This window comes from Phascolarctos cinereus, unplaced genomic scaffold, assembly GCF_003287225.1.
Source record: "Phascolarctos cinereus isolate Bilbo 61053 unplaced genomic scaffold, phaCin_HiC Scaffold_2;HRSCAF=192, whole genome shotgun sequence".
Lineage (NCBI taxonomy): Eukaryota > Metazoa > Chordata > Mammalia > Diprotodontia > Phascolarctidae > Phascolarctos > Phascolarctos cinereus.
In genome coordinates this window covers 36,235,375-36,262,479 of record NW_027555625.1, presented here as the reverse complement: position 1 = coordinate 36,262,479, position 27,105 = coordinate 36,235,375, and the positions used below count along the sequence as shown (strand labels likewise).

General features: G+C 50.7%; 1 protein-coding gene across 2 annotated transcripts; it reads right to left on the bottom strand.

The window, feature by feature from the left end:
* Nucleotides 1-532: 532 nt before the first annotated feature.
* RPIA (ribose 5-phosphate isomerase A) lies at nucleotides 533-26,900 on the bottom strand. 2 transcript variants are annotated; one of them, XM_020979070.1, is made up of 9 exons: nucleotides 26,565-26,900; nucleotides 19,492-19,552; nucleotides 17,020-17,075; nucleotides 13,127-13,186; nucleotides 10,915-10,979; nucleotides 7,463-7,531; nucleotides 6,806-6,947; nucleotides 6,517-6,616; nucleotides 533-1,389 (listed from the first exon to the last, which is right to left on the bottom strand). In XM_020979070.1, exons 1-9 carry the CDS (start codon nucleotides 26,883-26,885, stop codon nucleotides 1,292-1,294), a joined length of 972 nt encoding a protein of 323 aa, XP_020834729.1. In that variant the 5' UTR covers nucleotides 26,886-26,900; the 3' UTR covers nucleotides 533-1,291. The 2 variants fall into 2 exon arrangements, with proteins under 2 accessions (XP_020834729.1, XP_020834730.1); XM_020979071.1 differs by lacking the exons at nucleotides 17,020-17,075; nucleotides 19,492-19,552.
* Nucleotides 26,901-27,105: the final 205 nt, after the last annotated feature.

Genomic DNA, 27,105 nt, shown 5'->3' with positions numbered 1-27,105 from the left:
AACTCCGTGTACTTGGGGCTGGGGCAGGAAAGGGAGATGGGAGAGAAAGGCTGGTCACGTGTGAACACCGACGGCCAAAGAAGACTCCTAAGGATAGGGGAAGCACTGGCCACAGTAAGGTTATGATCTTGGGATTTCACTGCTCCACAAGGGGCTGAGGGTGGGGAGGGGAAATCTGTTCTTATCAAAAGGTCAATAACCTTACCGTCCCAGAGTGACAAAAATCTGCAGCCAGGACCCCAAAACCTTCTCCCAGAGTTAACCCAGTCCTTCAGCAGTTCTGTAGAAACCTTTGGTCTTGGAAGGGCAGGAAGGTGCCCTGCTCCCTTCCAAGGGCTGATAGATATAGCAGGTCATCCCCTTCTCAGTTAGAGGATGAGAAGTGAAGTGACTTGACCTGGATCACACAGCCAGCAGTGTCAGAGACAAGATCACACCCAAGTCTCTCTGGCTTGGAGAAGCTGTCTATTCATTACACTGGGCTGCATCTCTGATGCTACAGCATGAGAAGAAAGTGCACACACGAAAAGACTGAAGTGGCACTGAGCTGTTTTATTTCAACACACACAGAATGTAAAGAGGAGACATCTGATGCCCAACTGTGCAAGCGACGAACTTTAGGGTGAGCAAGGCAGACAAAAAGTCCAAAAAAGGTCGGCAACAGAAAAAAATCCGCCCGAGGAGAGAGGGGTTGTACCGGGAAAGTCCTTCCAGACAAGGAGCAGCCTGCCTTTGGCCAAGGGGTGATGGTACTGAGGTCAATACAAGTCGTCCATGAAGGTCACTGTCCAGGGCATCGCTCGGCTCCACATACGCTTGATCTAAAAGTGTGACTACACATAATGAGCTATTAAAATGTAAACTCAAAAACAAACCAAGAATGAAGGCATAAAGATCATCAACGGTTCCAGTAAGGCATCAGGGGGCTGCTGGCTCGGCCCTTTACAGGCCGGGCTGGCACAGTGCATTCTGGGATTCCCCAACAAACCAAACACTCAGAAACTTAGTAAGAAGCCAGCAGCCTCAAGTCAAGGATTCAAAAACTGTCTTTTTTTTTTTTTTTGGTAGTATTTCATATAAAACATGAAATCAAGTTTTTTTTTCTTTAAAAAAGTGAGTATTTTTAGATAGAAAAAATATATGCTTCTCTATTTCATTAAAAAACAAAACAAAACAGGGGCATTCAGTAACACTTGAGGAGACCCCCAAGCTCTGACCGGCCGTCCTGGGGCAAGTACGTTAAGGCAAAGGCTCTTGGGCTTCTCTGCCTCGGCGACCGGCGAGGCCTCGGTCAGTGCGGCGGCCTCTCCCTCACGGTGACGGAGCCATCTTCCATGCCAAAGTAGACTCTTTCAGCCATGTTAATAAAGAGACCCGTATCCACGACTCCTACAAGAGATAAGCAAGACGCAATGTGCTGCACTATACAGACAAAAATGAAAGCTATCGTGAATATTATTGCTGTGGCAGGACTAAATGAGCTAAATGAGATGATCGACAGGCCCTGCCAGCTTCGGTGGTCTATGGTTAAATACTTCCGTTAGTACAATCAGCAAGGGGAGTGATAAAAGCCAGCCTTGGACAAATCATAAGCTCCAGTGGAAGAGAATTTTAGCTCTGCCCCTCTCATGCTGGAATTTCAGACTCTCAGAGTGGGAAGGGACCCCAGATGCTGAATCCCCAAAGCAACGCCACCATCCTTCGCCTGAAAATGACCACCCTGTCTCACTTCTGGACAGCGCTACTTGCTGGCAAGCTTTTTCCTAACATCAAGCCTGCATTCAGAGCCGCTGTCCTAGGGAGAAGGGTGGGGAGGGTGTCACAAACAGAACAAACCCAAGCCCCCTTCCACATGGTAACAACCCCTTCAGTGCCTGAAGACAGCCATCCCCACCCTGAGCCTTCTAGAGTCTGGCCAATCTTCACTGGGCACAGAATCTGACCACCTGCCTCTGAACAGACAACAAAATCCTCCCTCCAGCGTGGCGCACCCAGGACTGAGTACAGCACGCCAGAGCCTTTCTTGAGATAGGCTTCAGTCTATGGCTGACTGACCCCTCATGACCTACCAGCCACACCACGCCCTCCTTGCCAGGGCCTTTCCTTCACCCCTTCGGGGCAGTGCTTAGATGGTTTCGATGATGTCCAGGACCCTCCAGGGAGGTCACGGAGAAAGCTGCTCTCTGAGAAGCTGTTTCTAGAAGGTTGAGCCCCCAGACTCCTTGGTGCCTTGAACCCCTGCTCTATGAACTGCTCTGAGGCTACCCAACAGGCCTCCACCTCGGCTGCCAACTGGATGAGGGCTTCACAAGTTAATTGAAGGCCCCTGCTGGGCCTTCTGCTTCTTTCCTCACCTGTGAAAGGAGGGCACTCCCTAAGATCTCTTCCAGTTTCTTCCACACTCCATACTCCTGCTCCACCATAGAATTTCTGGACTCATGACAAAAATGGAGCCCCAGAATGGAAGTGGGGACTCCTTGTAAAGGAGGTTTGGTCTGACACCTCCTGAGGACCCTTCCCACTAATTCTGACTCCCTCACTCTCAGGTTGGAGCCAAGTTCCTCTACCAGGCTGCAGGGAATTTATCTTTTTAAAGAAACTATAATGAGATGAACCCAGGCATGAGGAGCTGCGGGGTTCATGGTTCCTTTCAAGAAAGACAATGACAAAACAAAGGAAACCTTTAGCAAAGCTCAAGAAGGATGGTACACGGCCTAAAACTCATGCCCTAACAGACAAAGAACTGGGCACATGGTGCAGCAGTGGAGAAGATGAGACTGAGACCCAGTAGAGGTGGCCCCTGGAAGAGAGAAGGGACCCCAAGAACCACAACCAGAAGCAGCAGGTGGGAACTGCCAAGGCTGGATGCCAGGACAGATGTCCTACCAGTCAGAGCTGTCCAAAGATGCCTTTGTGCCCTGGGGGGTGGAGGCTGCCCCTCACTGGAGACCTGCAGGCTAAGGCGAGCTGGGTACTCTTTGGCCATGCCATCCAAGGGATTCTGGTACGAGGTACAGGCTGTGCCAGACGGCTTCAGAGACCCCTTCCAGCAGAGTCCGTGATGCTGGCACCAAGAAGACTAGCAGTTCCCTGAGAGCAGGAACTACCTGCCTCACTCAGTCATTTGGATCTCCAACGCCAGCACCTGGCACACAGTAGGACCTGACATAAAAGCCTGTGGACTGATTGCAACACAATCCTGTCCAGGCCAAATGCTGTGACATGAGGGAACACGTGTGGGATTTAGCAGCAACAAGAGAAAACAGAGGGAAATAGAGGTTCCGGTCCTGCCTCTGACATACACCAGCTGGGTGGCTCAGCCATGAAATCACACCTCCAATTGTCCCCTCCAAAAAAGGGCAGAGACAGGCTGACGTACAACCAGGAACCAGCAAACCAAAACATTAAGATCCTTCCTAAACTGGGGGGCCCAGAACTGAACCCAACATCCCAGGCATGATGTCAGCTCCAGAAAAGCTGCTAGGGCTGGGAGGAACGGGGTTAATAAACTACTAAGTGTAAGCTCTCACTAACTGAAGAAGCCCTCTGAGGCCCAAGTCTATTATCACATGAAAAAACCCCAAACTTTCCCCTCTGAAGTGTAAACTCTTAAGTTCTAGGATATAATCTCCTGGACCAGGGTTGGGGAGAAAAGAGTGAGCTCTGGTGACCCAGGCCCTCAGCCCTAATTGAATCCACACTCACTCTTCTGTGTCTGGTTTCTAAGTGTCTGAGGGACAGCCACATGAACAGGGATGGCACTTCTTGTAGCTGGTCCCAGCATCACGGGGTAGGCACTGCAGAGGGGCAGCTCTGGGACAATGTATCAGGGAGAAGTGCCTGACAGCTAAGAGCTGCCCAAAGTGGGATGAGCCACCTCCCTGGGAACCTCTGGCAAAAGCTGGACAACCATCTGTGGATACACTGGAGTTGGGCTTCATAACCTTGTCTGTGCCACTGCCCAAAGTGGGATGAGCCACCTCCCTGGGAACCTCTGGCAAAAGCTGGACAACCATCTGTGGATACACTGGAGTTGGGCTTCATAACCTTGTCTGTGCCATGGACAGCCCGAGGAAGCCTAGGGAGCCCTTCTCAGAATCATGTTTCAAATGAATAAAATCCATAGTATCACAAAAGAGATCGATTCTATTGAAATACAAATACCAACACATTTTAAAAAGCTACTTGATGGCCCCCAGGGTCAGAAGCTCTGGCGCAGAGGAAGGTCCTCTGTCCTTCTGCACCTACTGCTACTCTATGTCCCTGATAAACCCAGGCATCTCTCATGACAGCACAGCCTCAGAGACAGCTTCTGGGTCAAGAAGGAACCAAACACTGCTGGGATAAAACTGCCTGCACGTGGCACGTTAGTGCCTTCTAGCAGCCCACTTAGCCTCACTTTACTCATCTGTAAAATGACAGGGCTGGACTGGATGAGGCTAAGGACCCCACCCTCTACTTACTGGAGTCCAACAGTCAAGCCAGGAAGCCTGGGCTCTGGGCAGGAGAAATGCCGCCCCCTAGTGGAGACCAAGAGGAATTCTGCTGAAAAGATGCAGCCTTGCGTTCCCCAGCATCTGGGGCTACCTTTCATCATTCAGGCTCTTACTGGGCTATCGCCGAGCCTTCCGCTCTCTCCTTCCTCCCCATTCTGGGGGGCCCCTCTGCTGCTCTTCAGCGCCTCTATCAAAGGGCAGATGGGTAAGAGAGGGAGGCAATCATGTTCAATCCCATTCTCTGACTCCCTTACATAGAGCCCATAGCCCTGCTTCTTTGTAGGAGGGAGGGGCTGTGGGTGCGGAGCGCTGCCTACCCACCCAGATCCTTCAATCTCACCATGGTGATGAACTGCGCCCCCTTTCTAAAGCCTCCATTCTAAAGGCTAATTTGAGGAGGGAAACATTGGGAAATGAAGGTGATATGCTTTGAATGGTTGGGTGAAGAGGAGGCTGACACTGGTGTGAAGGCTCTTATGATCACGTATGAGCATGGCAAGTTTCCATGCTTCTCCCACTCCACCCCACCCCAGCAGTGAGAACCCCCTGGGGTCCTTGGGGAAGGATTCTTCCCGCCTGCTTGCCTGCTCGGTACCTTGGTTTCCCCTTTTACAGAGACCAAGGCCTGGACCTGCTGGTACAGGGAACTCTCAGGAGAGGAATCTCAGGCACCTTCTCTGACTTAAGGCCCTTCAGGAGTTGCTGACACCACTGAGAGGTTGGGGGACTTGCCCACCAGGGTCCCACAGCCAGTACGTATCAAAGGCAGGACTCATACCCTCCTCACCTCGGCTTTGAGGGCAGCCCTCACATCTCCACAGGCTGACTCCTTATGTGATAGGGAGAAAACAAATAAATATAAAATGAATGTTTCCGCCTCCCTACAAAGTAGGGGCAAGAATTAACAAGGCCACCCTCCGAGGCAGGTCCCACCAAGAGCTCCGACAAGGCAGTGTACATGGAGCAGCTATTCCAAATACTGAAGACAGCGAGCCGACCTTCTCTACTAAGCACCGTTCTGGAGCAGGAGCACACAGCCAGGGACGCGCCAGCACCGCTCCTCAGTGAAATTCCTTTACTCAGCTTCTGTTTGTCCAGGTAGGAAATGGTGTCGCCATGTCCTGCCTCTAATCCAAGTCAATGGGGTATCAGACAAGATCATGTACTTTTTAAATACATGGAATAAACTATATGTATGTGTACACACACACACACATCTTCAAGTTCCTAGGAATAAAGAGTCACAAGACAGCCCCTATCCACACCCCCAACATTCAAATGGCCTCAGAAAGTTCATACCCCAGGAGGCCCAAATTCTGACACCTGCAGAATTTGAAATAAGAAGACACAGAAAGTTCCTAAAAACTAAAGGAACAGTTTGGACAGTCTCCATTTTTTCTCCATTTTTAGCACCTAGGACAAAGCTGTCAAAGCTCAGGTCTGGTGTACACACACACACACACACACACACACACACACACACACACACACACACACACACACACACTCTCTCTCTCTCTCTCTCTCGCTTTCTCTCTCTCTCATGCTCTTTTGGCCACCTGCTCTAACACATACCTGAACCAAAACCATGCAGGTTTGCCTGAAGACCTGAAAGGACAGGAGCTGGCCACCTCCTGAGTCGTTCTGCCTTTTTAAGGACATTGAGGCTCAATCTAACCCACACTGCCCCTAGTTCTGCCCTCTAGGGCCAACATGAAGAAACCCATTCCCTCTTCCATGAGGCAGCTTGGTACACTAGAAAGAGCCTTAGGTCTGAAGACAAAGGACCTGACTTTGAGTCCCCCCTCTGACACTCATTACACGTGTGAACAGGGCCACCGCCTCAGGCACCTCATTTGTAAATGAGGACGGCTGGATGAGGCAGCCCCCCGGGTCCCTTCCAGCTCGAGCAGCTATGTCCCCCGTAGTCTTTCCTTCTTTAGGCTCATCATTCCAGGTCGGGGCATGGGAATGGGGACCAGGACCCCGGGGGCTCCCCCGGCCAACACTGCTGGGTTACCTGGGATCATTTTTATGGCTGTGTTCACTTCACTCCATTTATGCACCCGGTCAAACTTCCAGTCCAACAGAAAGTTTCCATTATCCGTCACCACAGGGCCCTAAGAAGAGACATTCATGTTAATGAGGGCCCTTGGGACGAGGGGGAAGCAGAGGCAATCTGGCTGTGCCTCAGCAGTTAGCCACCAGAGAGAGAGAGCAAGAGAGCGAGAGAGGAAGGGGCAGTGAGCAGCCGGCCGGCCAGCCAGCCAGCTGCAGACTGACCCCAGGAAATACCACTGGTCACTTACTGCCTTGCGCTCGGCCATCCGCAGCTCTGCCACTCCGCCGAACATCCGGGACAGGGCCCTGGTCACGGGGACATATGCCATTGGGATGACTTCAATGGGAATTCCCTTCAGCCAGTGGTCACCGAGATTCTTTGAATCTTTCCTGCAGAAACCAGTTTAGACAAGAAAGCCAAGATGACTGCTCTTAGCACCAACAGCAACATGCTTAGTGGAAATCAAACGGCCCGAAATCTGTCCCTATCTCAAGAACCTCAGCAATGTGCAGCATGTCAGTAACCAGCCTGCAGAGGAGGCAGGAAGGAGGAGCTGCCTGCGTCCATGTTACAGGGCCCCACCAGCAGCATCACCACAAAAACCCCTAACACAAGCCTGACATTCATCCTCCTGCTAACCCACCCGTCTGCAGGTTTCCCTACATTCTGGCTCCCCACCCCCGGGAGCTCCCAGGGCAGGCTGACCACCAGGAGGTTAGAGGATTTGCTCTGGGCCCCCATCCTTCCTCTGGGACTTTCAGAAATCACTCAGCATCTTTGCCTTTGCCTTTATTTCCTTATCCACAACGTGGGAATGAGACAGCCTTACCCTCAGTCAGCCTACACGCTATATGTCACCAAGACAATGTCAAACATACACACATCATCTCAGGTCTTGCCTTACCTATAATCAGCAATAACAATGAAACGTTTGGCATAGCCAGCAACAATCTTCTCCTGAGTCAGACAGCCTCTGAAAGCAGGAAGAAGCAAAACCAAAAAATTAGGGGGAAATTAAATTAACGTGAAAAACAGACGCTAAGGTCAGGTCTGGAGAAACTTAAAAGCCAATCCCCAACCTTTCTGGGAAATGAAATGCTTAGCTTCTAAAAACCATTTCCAAGCCCCTGAAGCTCTCTTGATGGACCTGGCTGTTACAAAAGCATTAGTGCATGTTTAGAAGGAAAGGTTAGACAATAGCCCTCCTAAGAGAAAAAGGGTAGAAAGCAGAATTCAGCTCAACGTCAGGAAGAACTTCCAAACCCTCAGAGATGTGTGTCGCTAAAGAAGGACATTCTGGGAGGTAACAGGGTCCTCCCCTCTTCCCAGAGGTCTTCAAACAAAGTGCCAATGATTACGTCCCAGGTAACAGTTTCCTCATCTGCAAAATGGGGTTACACTAGACAGCCGCTCAGGGCCCTTCCAACTTTAATTTAGGGTCTTATGAATTGGTTCCAATCTGTTACAGAAAGGACATTTTTTTCCCCCAAGTATGCTGATGATAACCTGAGGCCCATTCCAATTCTGTGATTATATATTCTTATTTCCAGTCTAATCCAGATGAAGGCACTAACGGCTTTTAAGGTGCCCTGAGCATCTACATGTAACACATGACCCTCCCTCCCACCTCCAGTTCTGCCACTATGGCTCTAGCACCCAAGGCCCATCTATTCTTTGTCAGTTCAGATATTAGCTAGGATAGAGTTAAGCATTCCCCAGCAAGCTTTTTAGGGGGATTTGACATATAGGCAAGGACAATGAAATTCACAGAGACCAGGAAATTTATTTATTTCCCCTGCTACTGAAGAGAATTCTAACTTGGCCATCACCAGGGGCCTCCCCTTTCAAATGGAAGCAGAGAGAGTATCATTCCTCCTACCTGATTCCTAGCTCTGTTCCTGGCACACAGGAGCACTTCATAAATGCTTACTGATAAGTTAGTAGCTAGTAGTGGGCCACCTACTAAAATCAGAAGCTCTCCTGTAAAATGGAGCTGCAGAAAAAATTCTAAACTTCTGAATAACACTGAATGACATGGCCACAGGTCAGGACTAGACCTGCCATCTCATGGAAACAGGGAGCTCCCAGACCCAACACTTTCTCTGCATCTGATGGTCTTAGAAAGCGACCCAGGGCTTGTAAGAGGCCAAGTGACTGCCCAGAGTCAAACAGCTCATGTGTCAGAGAGAACTTGAACCCAGGTCTTCCTCTTCCTAACACACTTTGCGTGTGTCATCTGCAACCTCAGATTCCAGACCCTTCATTTCCAGATGAAGATCTTGTCCAGAGTCATCCAGCTGTCAATCAATGAGCAAATAAAGTACCTACTATGTACTAGTCAACTAGGAATTGGGGGGAGGGGGTACAAGTGCAAACAATGAAACAAGCCCTACTCACAATAAGCCTGCATTCAAATGGGGAGATATGTGTGTGTGTGTGTGTGTGTGTGTGTGTGTGTGTGTGTGAGAGAGAGAGAGAGAGAGATAGAGAGAGAGAGAGAGAGAGAGAGAGAGAGAGAGAGAGAGAGAGAGAGAGAGAGAGACAGAGAGAGAGGCAGAGACAGAGAGACAGAGACAGAGAGAGACAGAGAGACAGAGATCTGAACCCAGGTCTTCCTGAAGGTGAGTTTAAGCCACACTGTACTGTAGTACTACGGCTGAGGAGCAAAGTAAATCCCTTGTCTTCCTGCATTTAGGGAAGGTGGGTAATCAGGAGCTGGGGTGTGGCCAGGGGTAGGGAGGGCCCTAAATAAGGCAGAGCAGTCCAGGCCTCCATTGGGGAATGCTTCTGTCAAAGGGCCAGCAGCTGCCAGGCAGGGATACAGCCCTGCAGGTGGGCCTGGAGAAACCAGAAGCAATTTAGGATCACAAATCTGAAGTTAGTAGATGCTTCATAAATGCTTATTGGCTATGCCAGGCCCAGTTCTAAGTACTGGGGACATAAAGAAAGGCAAAAGACAGCCCTGGCCTGAAGGAACTCCCATTCTAATAGGGGAGACAGCAAGCAAACAGGTACTTATGATATGCGCAAACAATCTATGCAGGATAGATAGGAAATAATAGAGAGGGTGGGAACAATGATAATGATAACAATAGGGATTGGTGGTAATAATAATAATAATAATGATAGGGGTTGGGACAGGCTTCTGGCAAAAGATGGGATTTTGGCTGGGACTTAAGGAAGCCAGGGAAGCTGGGAGCTGCAGATAAGGAGGGAAGAGCATTCCATCCCAGAGGGAAAGTCAGTGAAAATGGAGATTTTTAGAGCTGGAAGAGATCTTAGAAATTACCAGTCTAACCCCCTTCATTTTATAGATAAAAAGGCCCAGTTAGGTAATAACACAAATAGTGGGAGTCAAAGGCAGGATCTGAACCCAGGACCTCCTGCTCCCAATACAGTATTTGTGAACATAATTAGCACTTTCCCAGACAAAACAGCAGAGAATGGCTAGAGGAGAGAGCCCAGGAATGGGTCAAGATAATGACTAAGTCCTAGAAACACCCAGTGGGTGGGGTAAGACAGCAGAAGAAGCACACAAAAACATCTCAGAATAAAAACAAAGGTTCTTAATTGGCACCTAGCAGTTTGTTTTTGTTTATAACTTGCTCTATGGGTGTGTCCCTGGGTCTTTAAGAAGAGATCAGTGGGCTCAGTGGTTTGTTTTTTATAAAAGCCCCAGCAAGGCCTGGGCTGTTCCAGGGCCTGTGAACCCTTCAACCGGAGGTCACAAACTTCTGAGTAAGGCTCAGACCCCGGGTGTCAAGCCTATGTAAAGATCAGATCCGTTTATTCAAGGTCAAGGAAATGCAATTTGGAATGAGGCACTGTCTTACTCAGACAGGGAAGTTCCATGAGGGGAGTTACAGAGGCTATATGCACTCAGGAGGGGAGGTTGTGTATAGTGGGTGGTCAGGCGTCATTCACTGCAGGGTGGCAGCACTTTCCCATAAAAACCACAGGACTGTTTAGGCCACTTTTAGCCAACAGGGAAGGCCGCTGACCTGGCCCCTCGTCAGGGTCACCTGCAGGGTCATCAGACTAGTCGGACTGAAGAGAGGGAGGGGATGCAGAAGAGTCCTAGGAGCTATCTCTGTCTGGCAACAGGGGCAGCTAGAAATTGCTGGTCTCAGCAGATGTTCCCGGGAGCTTACCTTGGGGGTAGGGAGAGACGAGAAACTGCTAGTCAGAATAAGGCAGGGGTCCCAGAGCTTCCCAGGGGGGCAGGGGAGGCTAGGAGCGGATTTACCTCCCATATCATAACCCGTATCAGCGACGGACACACTACAGCCCTGACGAATTCTGAGTACAAATCTGAAGAAATCTGTCTGGTAAAAGATCCTGGCCCACAACACTCACCCACCACCTTTGATGAGATTGAGGTCAGCATCTACTTCATCAGCACCATCAATAGCAAGATCAAGCTGTTGGGAAAGAAACCAAGGTGGATTACAGAGGCAAACGAAGTCTGAAACCAAGTCAAAACAAATCAGAGAACGGCACACAAGGTGATTTTTAAAAACTGAAAGAACAGAAAAAAACCAAGATTTTGAATAGCTCTTGAATTGACTGTCCATGGATGAGGATTAAATGGTATTACAATATTGGGAATGTGGTTCCAGCCCAAGTTTTACCCACATTTGATGTCACTTCTCCTTCTCCAAAATCAAGCTCTCCCAACTATGTAGTCACTGGAGTTTAGCGCTGGAAGAGACCCTCGAACTATGGGGTACAAGTCCCTGGTTCGGAACCCGCTCCAGGCGGCCTGTTCTTTAAACAACTCCGGCCGCAGGCAAGTCAACCTCCAGTTATTTCAGCCCTTCTCTCTGCAACCCCGAGGAATGAACTGAATCGGCCCCTCTGCTGCCAACCCTGGCCTCCTGGGCTGATGGCCACACACGAGGAATCTCCACAAACCTTCCCACACCTCAGCCTACTAGAATGAGCGTGTGCACACACACACACATTCACTCCCACATGCGAGAGAGCTCGCACCCCTGTCCATCACTCCAAGGTAAGAGCCATGGACAGATACATTTACAGTATGGTCTCCTAGTGCATCAGGTAGCTGGGCACAGATCTGATGCCTCAGTAGTTTCCTGGCCTTCCCAATCACTTATTCCCCCGTTCGTGGGATGATGACTCTTGGCCCATGTCCAATTCTCTCTACTCAAACCCTGGCACTCAGTGAGCTCATCTTGTCCGAGCTCACAAACTCAGGTCCCAGCTGCCATCCCCAAGCCACTCAGGCCAGAGACTCAGGTTGGGTCCCTTGGCCTCCAACCAACAGAAGACAAAGCAGGCTCTTCCTCAGTTCTGCCTGCCCACGTCTTTCTGATCTCCCCAGTCTCAATAAGCACTTCTTCCTCACTTTTCCTATCTGCTCCAGCATCCATCCAAAACCTTCTAACTAGCCCGATCTAGTAGTCCCACCTCCACATCCCATACTGACTTCACGGACCTGAGCTGGCAGGGCACTCAGAGGCAGAAATGCTCCCAGCCGAGTGCCTGCCTTGGTGTGAAGGCCTTTAACAAGGAGGAACCCAGTACCTCCCCTCCACTTATAGCAAAAACCTTCTCATTCACCAGCCCCGAAGTCAAGAGGACCCGAGTTCAAATCCAGCCTCAGACCAAACACTTGACACTTACTAGCTGTGTGACCCTGGGCAAGTCACTTTAACCCCAACTGCCTTAAAAAAACCAAAACAAAACAAAAAAACCCTTCTCATTGTTGGTAAGTCAGTCTTCCCTGACATCCTGCCTTGGTTGGGCTCTTGGCACCTTCCTGCCTTTGCTCCTGGGTGGGCTCTCTAGCACCAAAGAAACGAATTCTAAATCTACTACATGAAGCTACTACCATGTCCCTTCTGAATCATTTCTTCTCTCCAGCAAAGTGACTGGTTCCTTTAAATGATCCTCATAAGTCTACAAACTAGTCCCTGGGCTCTAGGGCTCCTCACTCTCTCCCAAATAGACAAAGCATGTTGGGGTCTGAAGGGACTGCAGTCCCAAAGCTAATGGGGGCCACAGCCCTCAGACACAGGGAGGTGATGGCCTCCTGTGCTCTACCTTTCCCGGGCCTCACTGGGTACGGAGTTCAGGACAATTTAAGAGGGACATTGATGAGAAGGGCAGTGCTTAGGAGGGCCACCCTGAGGACTAGCAGAAGGAGCTTAGGCCATAAGAGGCAGGACAAGCCTTCAACCACATGACCAGGTGTTCTGTGGAGGAGGGCTAAGGGGCAGAAGCAGCAAACAAGGTGAACCAGGCTTGCCCTAACAGCCAGAGCTGCCTCCAAGCAGCAAGGGCAGCCTCAGGAGGTGGTGGGCACCCCCTCTGGGCGTACCCAAGCAGACAGGGAATGAGAACCCTTGGGTGTAGTTCCAGTGGGGGCCTCCTTTGGCATGTGGGCTGGGCCAGATGGCTGCTGAGGTTTCACCAACTTCAGCTCAGACCAGAACTGGCCAGTGCTGCTGCCTCTTTTAATCTGCCACAGACCTCAGGTGTGGTTCCCCAAAGCATAGGAAGGAAGGAAAGGGAGGCTGTGAGAAGGATGAGGCCTCCTCCTTACCTCTGGGTGGCGGTCCAGGTCACTTAGGGGTAAGCCGTTCTGAAGAATTAGCTGCCGGGCCTGCACAAATGAACAAAAGGGCCATCATTCACATTTCTTCTGAATTCTTGACACTTGGAACTCCCCCCTACTCCAGTTTCATATGCTTTGCTTTGATGTAGGCTTTTTTCCAAACCCTAATTAACTTATCACATGAGGGTCTTCTCCCCAAGAGGCAAACTAGGAGACGCCGGCCTCTGGGATTGATGGAGGAGGGTGGGAGGGAGACATGGGACCCTTTGTTAAGGCTCCCTTCCAAGTCTCCCTCCTCAAATGCCAGGTAATGTACACGTGAGGGATGGGGAGGGAGCAGGGAGGCCAGTGTCTATCCCAGAAAGAGTCCCCAAGTCAGGTGCCAGGGCTATCACCTGGGGGACCCTGGGTCAGCTCACTCCAATTCTCCAGGCTGTTTCCTCTCTGTCAGAGAGGAGGCTTCCATCCTGTCCAGATCTAAATTCACTGCTCCAGCCTTCCTCCTCCAATGATCCTGTCTCTGTTTTGTACATCCCTCTGTATGTACGTGTTGTCTCCCCAGGCAGACTGCAAACTCCTCAAGGGCAAGGACTGTTCTACCTTTGCCTCTGAACCCCCAACCCCCAGCAGCATGCCTGGCACATATGAAGTCTTTAATCATGACTTTGGTTTGAGAAAGTCACAGGTTGGCACAAACGCCAAACCAGGAGCTCCCCAAACCTGGGAACTGAACTAGCCACGTGACAGAAAGTTTTCTTCTAACCAACCAGACCTAAAAAACTCGTGAAGCCCTGAAAAAGCTTTAGCAAACAGGCTCTGGAAACCCCTCACACAACGGCTAGTAGTAAAGATGACACTGTAAAATCGCACTGATCACTGCCTCCGCTTAACAAAGCATCTTTGTCCAAACCGCTCAGAGGTGAGTCAGTGTGAGTTTCTGAATGCCACCAGGCTCAAGACAAAGCTTAGTGCTGGGAAGGCTCCCCTGCCCCCCATGTAATGGGAACCCCAGCAATCCAGAGCTACAGGGCCCTGCATACAGCCAGTGTTTATTAAATGTCCAGGCATCTAGCCCAATCCTTTCTTTTTACTGATGAGGAAAGTGAGGCACAAAGTTTTGTCCAAGACCACACCAGAAGCCTGTGATCCACCCATTAAAAAAGGTGGGGATGATGCCAAAGAAAAATTGAGAGTGTGGAGAAAACCAGAGCTAATCATTAGCTCCTACTTCTGAGGTCACAAATAAATTGGTCTTGGTTTGCAACTCGAGTCAACAGTTCTCACCTGCTACTGCCCCCCCCCCAGGGGCTGAGGGCTGGCAGAGGGGCTGGTTTCCCTGCTTCCTTCTAGGCCCCCAGGTGAGATGGACCAACAGAAACTGAGGGTTAACAGGGAAAGAGCCCTGGCTCCAGGGACCACTCATTACCTACGTGACCTTGGGCAGGGTAACAGGGAAAGAGGCCTGGCTCCAAGGACCGCTCATTACCTACATGATCTTGGGCAGGGTAACAGGGAAAGAGCCCTGGCTCCAGGGACCGCTCATTACCTACATGATCTTGGGCAGGGTAACAGGAAAAGAGCCCTGGCTCCAGGGACCGCTCATTACCTACGTGACCTTGGGCAGGGTAACAGGGAAAGAGGCCTGGCTCCAAGGACCGCTCATTACCTACATGATCTTGGGCAGGGTAACAGGGAAAGAGCCCTGGCTCCAGGGACCGCTCATTACCTACATGATCTTGGGCAGGGTAACAGGAAAAGAGCCCTGGCTCCAGGGACCGCTCATTACCTACGTGACCTTGGGCAGGGTAACAGGGAAAGAGCCCTGGCTCCAGGGACCGCTCATTATCTACGTGATCTCAGGCAAGCCACTGCACTTTTCTGAGCCTCAGTTTCTCCACCTGTAAAATGACTAAACGTCCGAGATCCCTTTCAGCACCAGATCTGAACCTATATAGAAACCCCGGAGGCTGACTCTGACTTCAATGCTGATCCTAACCCTCATTTTACAGAGGAAGAGGCAGCGCAGCGAGTCAGGAAGCCTGGGGTTCAGGTCCTAGCACTGACTCCTATGGCTACATATGCCTGGGCAGATCACAAAAGTGTCTGCTCTGCACTGGTAGGGGCTCTCTCCTTGGCAGAGTCCCTCACAGCAATGAATCACAGGTCCTGTATAAGCCACGCTGCAGGGAGCCTTAAGGAAGTACCAACCCAAGGAGGCTCTCTAGTCTGAAGCCAAAGACATTCTGAGCAGGAATGACAGGCTCAGTCGGGGCCCTGTATGGCAGCCACAAATGTGGCCCAGAATCACAGTACTGTGGGGCCCACTGGTTCAGAAGGCCAGGTCAAGGCTTAATTCTGCCTGAGGCCTCAGAGGGCATGTCCTGGAGCCCCACTGTCCTAAGTGGTGAGCGCCTCCCAGGACTCACTACTTCTGCACAGCCCTCTCTATGCTCCACATTGGACCGCATCCATCTTCTCTTCATCCCCCTCCTGCCAATCCTGTCCTCCTCCCCACCCCCAGCTTTCTAGCTCTGGGACCATTACCAATACTAGGAAGAATGTCATGTGCTTCACATGATATGACATATCATAATGTGATATCGTATTGCTTGCCTTCTCAAAGGGAAGGAGAGTGACAGGAGGGAGGGAAAGAATTTAGAATTCAAAATTTTTAAAAATGAATATTAAAAATTTTTTCATCTAACTGGGAAATACTTAATGAAATAACTTTTTTTTTAAAGAGATGTCAAGTGACGATGGATTGGCAGGAGACTCTTCTGCTTGGCCTGAAAGGACAAGGATCAGTGGGTAGCTCCACAAGTGAGGCAGATTTTGGTTCAAAATAACAAACGTGTTGCTAGCATCTCTCCTTGTCCCAAAGTGACAGGGGCTGCCTCCATGGCTTGGGGGTCTCCTCTGCATTCCAAGCAGAAACAACTGAATGAACACAGGCAGAAAAGGGCAGAACAAATTTGGGGGAATGGAGAGAGCCCCCTTTGGCTGGTTAAGAGGAAGGTCTGAGATAAGGCTGGAGAGGGTCCAACCTCTCTGCACATCTGTACAAACCATTCCACCATGCTTGCTAAGATGCCAGGGCTACATAAGGCAACTTCAGCAGTTCCTGCCCTCAAAGAGTCTCTGCTGGGGGTGAGGGACACAAAATGCACCTATCTAAGTATATGCGAATACAAGTCACTAGTAGTTGGAGTGTCATGTAGAAAGTGTTGCTTGAGTTGGGTTTGGAACAAAATAAGAGATTCTAAGAGGCTACGGGTTTACAGGCCTGAGGCCCAACCTGCGAAGGCAAAGACCCAGAAATGGGTGGACCAGAAAGCAGGAGGGGAGAGGGGAGTGATGTGCAATAAGACAGTGAAAGGAGGTCCACCCAGAGCCCTGGTCATCCTGTCCTTCAAGGCTCAACCCAAGCGATGATGCCGCCTTCAGGAAGCCCTCCCTCTTTCTCTCAGTTCTCAGAGTTCTCTCCTACCTCAATTTCCCTTGTATACAATAATCTGTGCATAAGGTGTACACATTCACCCCTTCTGACCAAGAGAACACGCTCCTCTGAGGAAGGTTTTCTCCTTTGTCTTTGTATTCCAGTGCCTAGCACAGCGTCATGTATACAGAGGCCGTTTTAATAATTATTTGTTGGATCCAGAGGTAGGTTTGAGTCAGATAACAGTCAACCTTGAATGCCATGGTGGGTGAATTAACCTGTATTTGTTAGACAGTGCAGAGCCACTGAGGAGGGAGCAGATGTGATCAGAGCTTGGAATGGGGGAAAACCCCAACCCAGAGTATCCAAATGCTCACAGAATGAACAAGAAAAACAAAACAAGGGCCACCCCAAGTGTGGAAAAGTCACAGAACCAGGCACGTACCTGAAAGGACGTAGGAATACAGACAACTTTCAGGTTTTCTTGTTTTACTCTTTCAGCTGAGGGGAAAAAAAAAAGCTTTGAATTCCTTCTCCATTTTTTATCTGGAAAGCCGTATGAAAAAAAAAAAGTCAAGATATGCTCCAGACAAATGTTCCACATTGCTGGCAAGTCTAGTCTGAAGGGCTGGGGGTGGGGAGAGATAAACACTAAATTTGAGGTCAGGATTTGAATCCAAAAATCAACTCTGCTCCGTAACAGTGGAGGACATTAGGTAAATCCTTTAACCTGTCGAAGCTGGTCTAAAAAGATGAGGACATTAGGCTAAATGACCCTTCTGATCGTTTTCTTCTCCAAATTCTATGTGTGGGGCAATGGCCCTACTTTTGTGAAGGAAGTTTGGGATTCAGGGAGGGGGACCCAGATCTGTGGTTTCATCAGATGTGTGGAATTCTGAGTCTAGAACCTCTACTCCACTGATGCACCTTTAGCTTGGGACCTCTGGACAACGAGGGGTATATAATGGGCAGGATGTCAGTTCAGATCTTCTGCCAAGGAAGCTGAACGTGGAAGTTCACTTTTGGCCATCAGGCTCAAAATTCAACTTATCTGGCACAAAACTTGCGCATCAAATTCAGAGGATTGAAGTTTCTTCTCCCACTTTGGATCTTTCACCATAAAAGTGAGCAGAAAGCATCAAAGAAAACAGTCCATCTAGTTAAAATTGCAGGCACCTTCAATCTTTAAATCATCCAAAAAACCAAATGTACCCCACACTAAACAAGAGACAGCTATGGGGCTATATGAGAAGACTATGTGTGCTGTCAACAAGGTGGATCGTCTCTCAATTGACATTTAATGACCAAGGGCTCTAGGCCTTGGCTTTGGGGTACTTTGGGAGATGGTTACATCAGCCCCAAAGAGTCATCAGGTTGGTGTTTTATCACTAATGTAGGAAAACAGGTTACTAAAACCTGCTGAGCAGCCACCAATGCAGAATAATCCCAGGGCCTTGAACACACTGAAAGGGCCAGATCAAAATCTGGGGAGTGGCCTCAAGGACTCCAGGGTAAAGAGGAAACACAACTGGGAACCTGGACTCAGGCCCAGCAGAGATGTGGCTTCATCCACAGGGCCAATCTTCCCCTTTCCAGCCCAAGCAGGTGATCCTGGCTGGACGGGGTCAAAGGCCCTGGCTTGACCTGAGAACTCCCACAAAAGACTGACCTTCCACCCCCTGCCCAGGCACAAATGCACAGGTCACAGCTGGTTCAGAGCCATTCTAGCCAGGTCTGTCAGTACACATAACCACCAACAAAGGAGGAAAGGAAGGTCAGGACAGGGCCCTGAGGCGCAGAGACATTAGCATCAAAAAGGGTTTTTGAGGTACAAGGCCCCACATTGAAATCCTGGCTTTGCCACTCAGTGACCTCTGACAAGTCACATAACCACTGTGGACGTCAGAGCTTTCTTGTCTAGATAACCCTTGCCTTGAATGTCTCTGTGTTTCCGTCTGTTCAATGAGATTTCCTCAATCTTCACTTCACTTGTCGTCGCAGGAAGCGCCCTTTGGGGATAAATCTCATCATCCTGTAAGATCCCATTGTCCTGGGACTCCACCTCCTCCCCACGTAAGGGGTGGGGGTGGGGGGGTCCAGGAATCCCCAAACCTCCACGTCAGGAGGCAATCAGCTCAGAAAATCTCATTCCTCACCTGGCTGCACTACTCAGGGAATCTCTGACTTCCCCCCCCATATCCTGTTTGGGCACATTTCCTCTTGTTAACTTCCGCTTATGTGCCATCTTTCCTCATTGGAGTGTACACTTCTTGAGAGCAGGGTATTTGTACCCCTGGAGCCTAGCACAATACTTAGCACACAGTAGGTACTAAACCTGACGACTGATTTGAGAGGGTTACACCAGAAGACTACTAAGCTCCCTTCCAGCTGCAAATCTAGGCCTCTGGGGGCTCTGGGTCCAATTCTACTCCTCTGATGCTAACATTAGAATCAGTGGCCAATGCCACTCCACAAGAATTTCCCAAGGGTCTACAATGTGCCAGGCGCTACAACGTGCTTAGTGCTGGGAGTCCAAACAGGAAAACCACGGTCCTTGCCTTTAAGAAGCCCACATTCTAAGGGGGCTGGCAACAGGCCCAAAAATGTCCCCCCAAGAAGATGCAGAGGGACTTGTAGATGGAGTCTAGGAGTGAAAGAGGAGCCATTCAGCCTGTCTCAGGCTGCTCCCGCCCCCTCCCAGGCTCAGCAGGGGCCCACCAAACCTGTCCACCCAGTCCCCTTTTCACTTTGGCTTCCCCCACCCGGATAAATCAGCAGCACCCCACCCGGATAAATCAGCAGCACCAAGAAGTGCCCGGGGGCAGGTGGGCAGAGCAGGGGAGGTCTTTGCTAATTCTCTGATAACCTCCAGGCAGTCTTGAGTCTGAGAAAGAGAAAAAAGGGGCCAATGACATACCTATCCTCTGTACGGCATGGACAATGGTGGAACCGCTGCCAATTCCCAGCACTTGATTATTCTGCCAGAGGTAAGGAAGAGCACAAAGACGTCAGTAACTCGCTCCAGGACCGCCAGCTCATGTGTCCTGAGGTCTTGAAAAGTGTCTTCCTGTACATCTATGAGTTGTGTATCTTCCTCATTTCATGAGGAAAACCAATAGCTATAGATTAACTTACTGAATACTTTCCCTAAAACACCTTCTTCCAGGACATTCACCAGTACACCAAGGTAAGAGAAGACAACGTAAACAGAATGTGAATTCTGGAACCACAATGACCCATCTTGGCCCCAGAGGAAGGCTGGCCATTGAGTCCAACCAGTGCCTGAAAAGAGCGCCTCCCCATCTCCAATGAGAGGGAAGCCATCTCTCCCAAGCAGCCACTTTGCCTGTCCAGAGTTCTAGTGGGCAGGAAGTTTCCCTGCTTCCTAGCCTAAACTGACCAGAGACAGCACCACAGACAGGGCTGTCAACTCAGGCAGGGTGATACATCATCCTTCTCCTTCCTCTCGGAGATGTACAGGACTGTCGGGTAGAATGAAGCATGTGGCCAGTTCCGTCTGCCTGTCTTTGTTATAAGAGAAAGCATTATAATATCCAGAAAAGACCATATAAAACAAAAGGTGATTTTCAAAAATAACAAAATACTTTTAAAATACATGCACCAGTAAATTAAATTGAAAACAGAATACCTGTTTCTCTACACCAGTGTCAAATTCAAATAGAAACTGGGCCACTAAACCAGAAGAATTCCTGTGGGCCATACAGTGACTTAGAAAACCACATATTACCATTATCTACCCTCTACTGTATTTTTATTTATTTTGTTAACTATTTCTCAATTACATTTTCATCTGGCTCAGGCAAATGTCTGACACCTTGGTCCTAAGAGACCACAGAGCCCCAAATGCCACTAGAGCAAAAGTAGTCAGCCCTGTTACACCTGTAGCCTGAGTACAAAAGTCAGGCAGAGCCCTCTGGGAGGAGCACCTTCTCCTCCTGCTCTCAAACCGCTGTAGATCATTTAGAGATGAGGCAAGGGAGGGAAGTGAAAGGAATTTTCAGGGGTCAGGACGTAAGATACCTCTGGCTTCAGTCTCTGGTAATCTACTGGCAAGGAAGCCCGCTGTTGTTTTGACATGTGCCACTGTTTGCTGAGTGAATGAATAAATTAATTTTGCGGTAGCCCCAGAGAATAACTTAGTTCTGGCTTCTGAAGTCCCCCAAAGTCACAGAGACTTAGAAAACCAGTCAGAATGGTGTGGAGCTCCTGTGCACGTGAAATTAAGTGCCTGTGTCTTGCAACATGATACGAGGGCAAGAAGGCTGGCCCTGTAAGCAAGAAACCTACTCCTCCCCTCAGCCCAGCCAGTGTGACTGGTAAATCACCCAGCCTCAGTTTCACCTCCTGTAAAGAATGGGGTGAGAATGGCCAGCCTCTGAGGTCCCTTCCGGCTGTCTGATCCTCTGCCTCCGGCAGGAGTGGCCCCTGCTAGACACAAGCAGGAATCTTTTGAAGCAGAGGCCCATGAGAATATGGTATCAAGAAAGCTTACAGAGTATTCTTTGCTGCTGAGTTTTAGCCCAGCTGCCAGACTGGACTAATTTCTGTCTGCCTACAAATTGTGAGTGGGGGCGGGTATCTGTGAGGACCAAGGCCCTGAGCACCACCGCCTGGCAACCTCTGACTGACAAAACCCAAACCTCAAACCGCTCTCTGGCTCCCCCCAGCCCCAGGACCCATGGGGTAGAACCAAGCTGGCTGTGGCCTCCCTCGAGTAAATAGTTCAGTTTGTTGAAACTTCATCTCCTCTCAAGCATCTCGGATCTCACCAGTGGGAAACCCTCCACCTCAGGACCTGCTCTCCCAGGGCGCAGGAGGGAGCTGGAAGCAGCTCGGGCCCTCAGACGGAAGCCGGCAGCAGAAGACCACAGGCCTCATGGGGGGAAGTTACAGGGCAATGAAGCAAGGGATGTGGACCGTACAATAACGGCACTGAGAGGCCAGCCTCCTAGAAGCCCACAGGGATCCGGCTCTCTGGCCCGAGTTCCTGTGACTTCCTGCCAGCGCTGCCTTATCAACAAACACCTTCACTGGCATTTCCTGAAAGGGCCAACGAGAGTACACAAAGAACACTGGGCCCAAATCCTGGCTCTGCCAGTACTAACGGTGTGAAACAGACTTCAGGTCTTTACCTGTCTCGGCCTCAGTTTCTTCACCTGGAAAATGGTGACAGCAACTACACTACCTACTTCACAGGGTTATTATAAGCGAAAGACAGACAGGGGCCGAGCTCATGATTTCTTTGGCATTGGGAATGAGTACGAGTCAGAAGTAGCACTTGAACTCGGGTCCTCCTGGCACCCAGGCTGGCTTTCTGGGTGCTTCATCATGCTGCCTCTATTATGTTAGGACCTTGTAAATGTTAAAGGGTGACGTCACTATGCCGTTATTATTAACCCCCTGGAAAATACTATTCACGAGTAAAAAATGAAAGGAATCCAAAGGCTTGTAGATGCCATCACTGCAGCTAGGGAGGAGAGGATCTGGTGCCAGCCTTGGTGGCAAGAACTCAGTTCAAACTCTTCCCTGGGGACCTGACAGCTGTGTGACCCAGGGCAAGTCATTTCACCTCCTCTAGGCCTCAGTTTCCTCAACTGTAAAATGGGATAATAGCAGCCCCTCCCTCCAGGGTGGTTGTGAGGATCAAATGAGAACACACGTAAAGCTCTTAGCATGGTGCCTGGCACACAGCAAACTATCAGCTTGAACTATTTTTATTACAAATCTTAAAGGGCTTGTAAATATTAGCTGTTAATATGATTACAAAACAGTGAGGAACAGTGGTGGGAAAGGCCGTTAAAGAGAGCTGGCAGGAGACCTAACCTGTTCCAAGGGAATTTAAGGACGAAATGGAAGGATGAAGAACGGAAGAAAAACCTGCACAAGGGCAGCTCCCATGTTTGGAAGCCAACATCCCAGGGCCAGACATGTCTATAGAGGAAGTGGAAATGTCAGCAAAGAAAAGAGAGATGGGGAAAAGCAGCTGGACGAGGCCAAGGGCACAGAGGGAAGTTCCCATGATGGAGGCAGGAATTTTGAGAGTCTCAAAGGGACTGAATCTCAAGGCATCGGAAGTAGGGAAAAACACCGAAGGTTTAAAAAAATAGACAAAGACTTACTATCCCCTAAGAGGTAAAACTAGCAAAAATCAACCCACATCAGAGAAGCTGTGCAGTGAGTGGCTGGAAGACCTACCTCTGACCCACCCTGGCCTCACCATTCAGCCTCCCAGAGGAGGGGCCACCTGAACTGCCAGAAGGAATTTCCTGACCGGGGAGCCTCCTACACTAGTGGAATCACAGGTCCAGATTCTGTCCTTATGGACCTATGGGGCCTTTCCCATCAATATACAGTTATATGAAAATATAACTGTGAAAATAGTATTTATGAGAACGATTTTACACGCATATTATCGCAGGTACCCTTGATAAGAGTGTTAGAACAGGTAAATTTTCACCAGCTATAATCCACAGCAGATCACATCTTTACCATCACACGGTTGACTGAAAAATGTAGAAAATGTTCAGGATTCCACTGCAGTTGTCTGCTGACCATAAAAAAGCATTTGATTTGGTAAAGCAAAACACCACCTAAAGGTTCTCTTCCAACACGGTGGCTCCCATGCATGTGGCAAAATCCTTGAAAGACGTTGACAGAGGTAGTAACTACGTTTGATCTCTTCGATTATTAATATTAGATGAGGTAGGTGGTGCAGTGGATAGACTACCAGCCCTGGAGTCAGGAGGACCTGAGTTCAAATCTGGCCTCAGACACTTACTAGCTGGGTGACCCTGTGTGGCAGTGGACAGAGTACCAGGCTAGAGTCAGGAAGACTCATCTTCCTGAGATCAAATCTGGCCTCAGACACTAGCTGGGTGGCCCTGGGTATTTTAGGGTTAGTCACTTAACCCCATTGCTTCAAAAACAAAACAAAACAAAAAACATTAGATAAGGGACAAGGCATAAAGTCAAAGAAGTAAATGTCTTACTGTCATAGAGGATACTCAGTTCAAGCACCAGTAAAAGAGGGGATCCCTATTGAATCTATAGTACAGATGGTGAGTACGGTTCTCCAAACACTCCTGAATGTGGACACTACTGTGACCACAGCATTAAGAAGCCACTGAACATCTCAGAGCCTCCTAAAGGCAGATCTATAATCGCTCATAAGAATCAAGCCCATCCACAAAGTAGATGGAAAATACCCAGGGACCAGACAATGACACGCAGCTCTTGGATGGTCAGCCCTGCTACAGTACACCAGTCTGGTGTGGGCCCTACAAGAGGGTAATGGGTTAAGCCCAGAGCTGAACAGGAGGAAGAGAAAGGGACAGATTGCTGCTGTTCTCTTAATGAGCCCAAGTTGCCCCCTGAAACAAAGACCTATCTTTTTTCCACAGAAACAGGCTTCTGGTGATGCTGTATTTTACAATAAGCTATGGAAATCTACAGTCTCCTAAGAATACAAGCTGAGGATCACTCAGAGGACAATGGAGAGGCCCACAGTGGGCCACAGAACTGTACAAGAGAAGCCTAAAGCTGTCCTCCAAGACCTGCATGATCAGGATTGGGCCGGTCATGTAGTGAACCCAAGCGATAAGCCATGAACAGCCCACATGCTTCACCGGAATTCACACGATGTCGAATGAATGAATGAGCGGAACACTTATTAAATGTTTACCAAGGGCAAAGGCTGTCCAGGGCAGGGTCCAAGTATAAGAGGGAGTCCTTAAGGATAGTGAGGAGGATGTCCAGAGGCTCTTATTCCAAGGATAACACTAATCGCTGCAAGAAGCCCCAGAAGGTCTCAGAACTATCTAAATGAGATCTCAAGTAAGTGCCTCAGCACTTGGGGCGGGCTCCCAGCACAGATAACTGTTGCAAAGGACAGGCTGAACAGATGAATTTCAGTCTGTATCACTGAAGAGTAGAAAAAAGACTGGAGAATACCCCACATTACAACTTGGGTGTGCTGAGGGCCTGGGGCAGGGGTGTTAGAGGGGATGATCTCAAGACTCTTTCAATTCTATGTTCAACTACCGCCCTCACCCACTCCCCAAAGATAAATGCACATAGATAGATAATAATGATGAATGGACCGTACAGGGCAGCTAGGTTGGACAGTGGATAGAGTGCCAGCCTTACCCAGACGCTAGCTGGGTGACCCTGTGTGAGTCACTTAACCCTGTTTGCCTCAGTTTCTGAGCTCATATGGAAAATGAGCTGGAGAAGAAATAGCAAACCACTCTAGTATCTTTGCCAAGAAAACTCCAAATGAAGCCAGGAGGACCTGAATTCAAATCCGACCTCAGATCAAACACTTGACACTAGCTGTGTGACCCTGGGCAAGTCACTTAACTCCAATTGCCTTAAAAAAAACTCCAAATGGGGTCATGAAGAGTCAGACACGACTGAAAAACAAGTGATTAACAACTGATTATATACCTGTCCACAACTCACTATGAGCTCAAAGAGATCCTTTTTGATCAGAGTGCCCGGTATATCGCCAGTACTTAATAAGCATCTGTTGAATAAATAAATGAATTTCAAAGGGAAGTAGAGACTGGGACAGCTTGAACATTTCATAAAAGGAACTAGTGTGGGAGCTAGGTCAGAATGCCCAAGAAGCTCCACTGCCCCTTATAAGTAAGCCCTCACTCCAGGGGACCCAGGCAGCAGTGATGGTCGAAGGCTGTACAGGGTCCCAGGGGCCTTCGGGGAGAGAAGGCCTGCCCCAACTCTGAGGCTACAACGTGCAAGGAAGGGCTAAGCCCTCACCAACTCAGCCAGCACTAGCACACACACACTATCAGAACATCGCCCGGCAGGACTCCGCTTTAAGATACACGGGGGGACTAGAAGCGGGGGTGGCCTGGGCCGGGAAGTCTCCAAAATCCGAGCCTCCCATCTTGTTCCTCTTCTCCTTTGGGTAAATGCCCCCCACCACGGACCGGGTGCTGCAGAAAAGCATTTGCAGTAAAGACCACTGACGGGGGGGGGGGGTGTTCCCGTGTCCGCACATGGACAACGTTCCTAACGGCGGATCTACTCGGGGAGGGGAGAGAAGGGGGGGCACAGCCAAGGGAGCAGAAACGGGGTGACTGCTAGGGCACAGGGAGCCGGGGGACTCCCACAGGGCAGGGAGATTCTACTCGGCTCCCCTCCAAGAGGGATGACGGATATAATTAACTTGCTCCGAGGTTGTAAATTAACTCAAGGAAATGGACTCCACCTCATTTTCCCCCAGGAACAGATCTCCCCAGCCGGCTCGCATCTTTATAAACAGGCATTATTAGGGCGTGGGGAGGGGGGGAGAAAAGCCCGGAGTGGCCTGGGCAGACCCCAGCCCACTTCGGGGCGAAGGGGCAAGGCGAGAGCGGCCCCCTGCCCCCACCCGCCGAGTCTCGGCTCTACACCTGCCAGAGGGTCCCTCGGACCCGGGCGGGGACGAAGCCGACGGCCAGGACGGGATGGGGGGCGCACATGGAGCGGGTGTCCGGGGCGCGCCCATCTCCCAGCAGGCCCCTGGACCCCCCCAAACCACCGGGATCCGGTGTGCCCGCCCGGGCCCCACCACATGGGCGCCTGGGGGTCCCCCCCGAGTCCCGGGGGGCTTCCCTGCTCCCCCCGCCCCCTCCTCTGCACCCGTCCCAAACACAAGTTTGGCCCCACTCCATTCCACAGGTGCCGGGCGCGGGGAAGTCAACCGTGCCTGCCCTCGAAGGGCTTCCATTCTAGGTCCGGAGAAGCCAGAAGAGAGCGTGGAGGCTGCAGGGTGCAAGCACCCCTCCCCGCTCGCATTTACAGATAGGGAAACTGAGGCGGGTCAGGGGGTTCGCGGAGCTCGTCCGTGTCAGGGGCGGGATTCGAACTCGTCTCCAAGCGGCGCTTCCTCATGGTTCCTCGGCGCAGCCTAGAGTGGAATCAGGAGGGCTTCCCGGAGGAGGGCCGGGCGCGGGGGGCGCTCACCTTCACGTGGTTCTCCACGGCCGCGCGGCCGGCCAGACGCTTGGCTTCCTCGGTCTTGGACATGGTCCGGGCAGCGGGCGCGGGAGCGAGCAGGAGCGGGGGCGCGGGAGCGGGTGGGGCGCGCGCCGGGGCCGCGGCCGAAGCCACTATGTGTCCGCTCCCACCGCCCGAGGGCTGGCGCTGGGGCGGCGGCACGTGCGGCTCTCCCGCGCGCCAGCTCCCCCCGCCCCCCGACGAGGCCCCGCCCCCGGACCCGGCCCGCCCGGGCAGCGGGGCCAGGACCCGCCCGTAGAGCGTGCTGAAGGGCCCCGGGCGCTGCATCCCTGCCGCCGCCGGCCCAGCCGCGTCTGCCTCAGCTCGCCCCGCCCCAGACCGCCCCGGAAGTCGGGCCCCGGCCGGAGGGAGGACGCCGAGGGAGCGGGCCCTCCTGGGAAATGTAGTTCGGGCGAGGGGCAGGACCCGCGGCCTCCTGGAGGCTCGGACTACCAGCGCCAGAAGGCAGCGCGCCTGCAACCTCGCAGCCAGCCGGGGCACGCCCCGG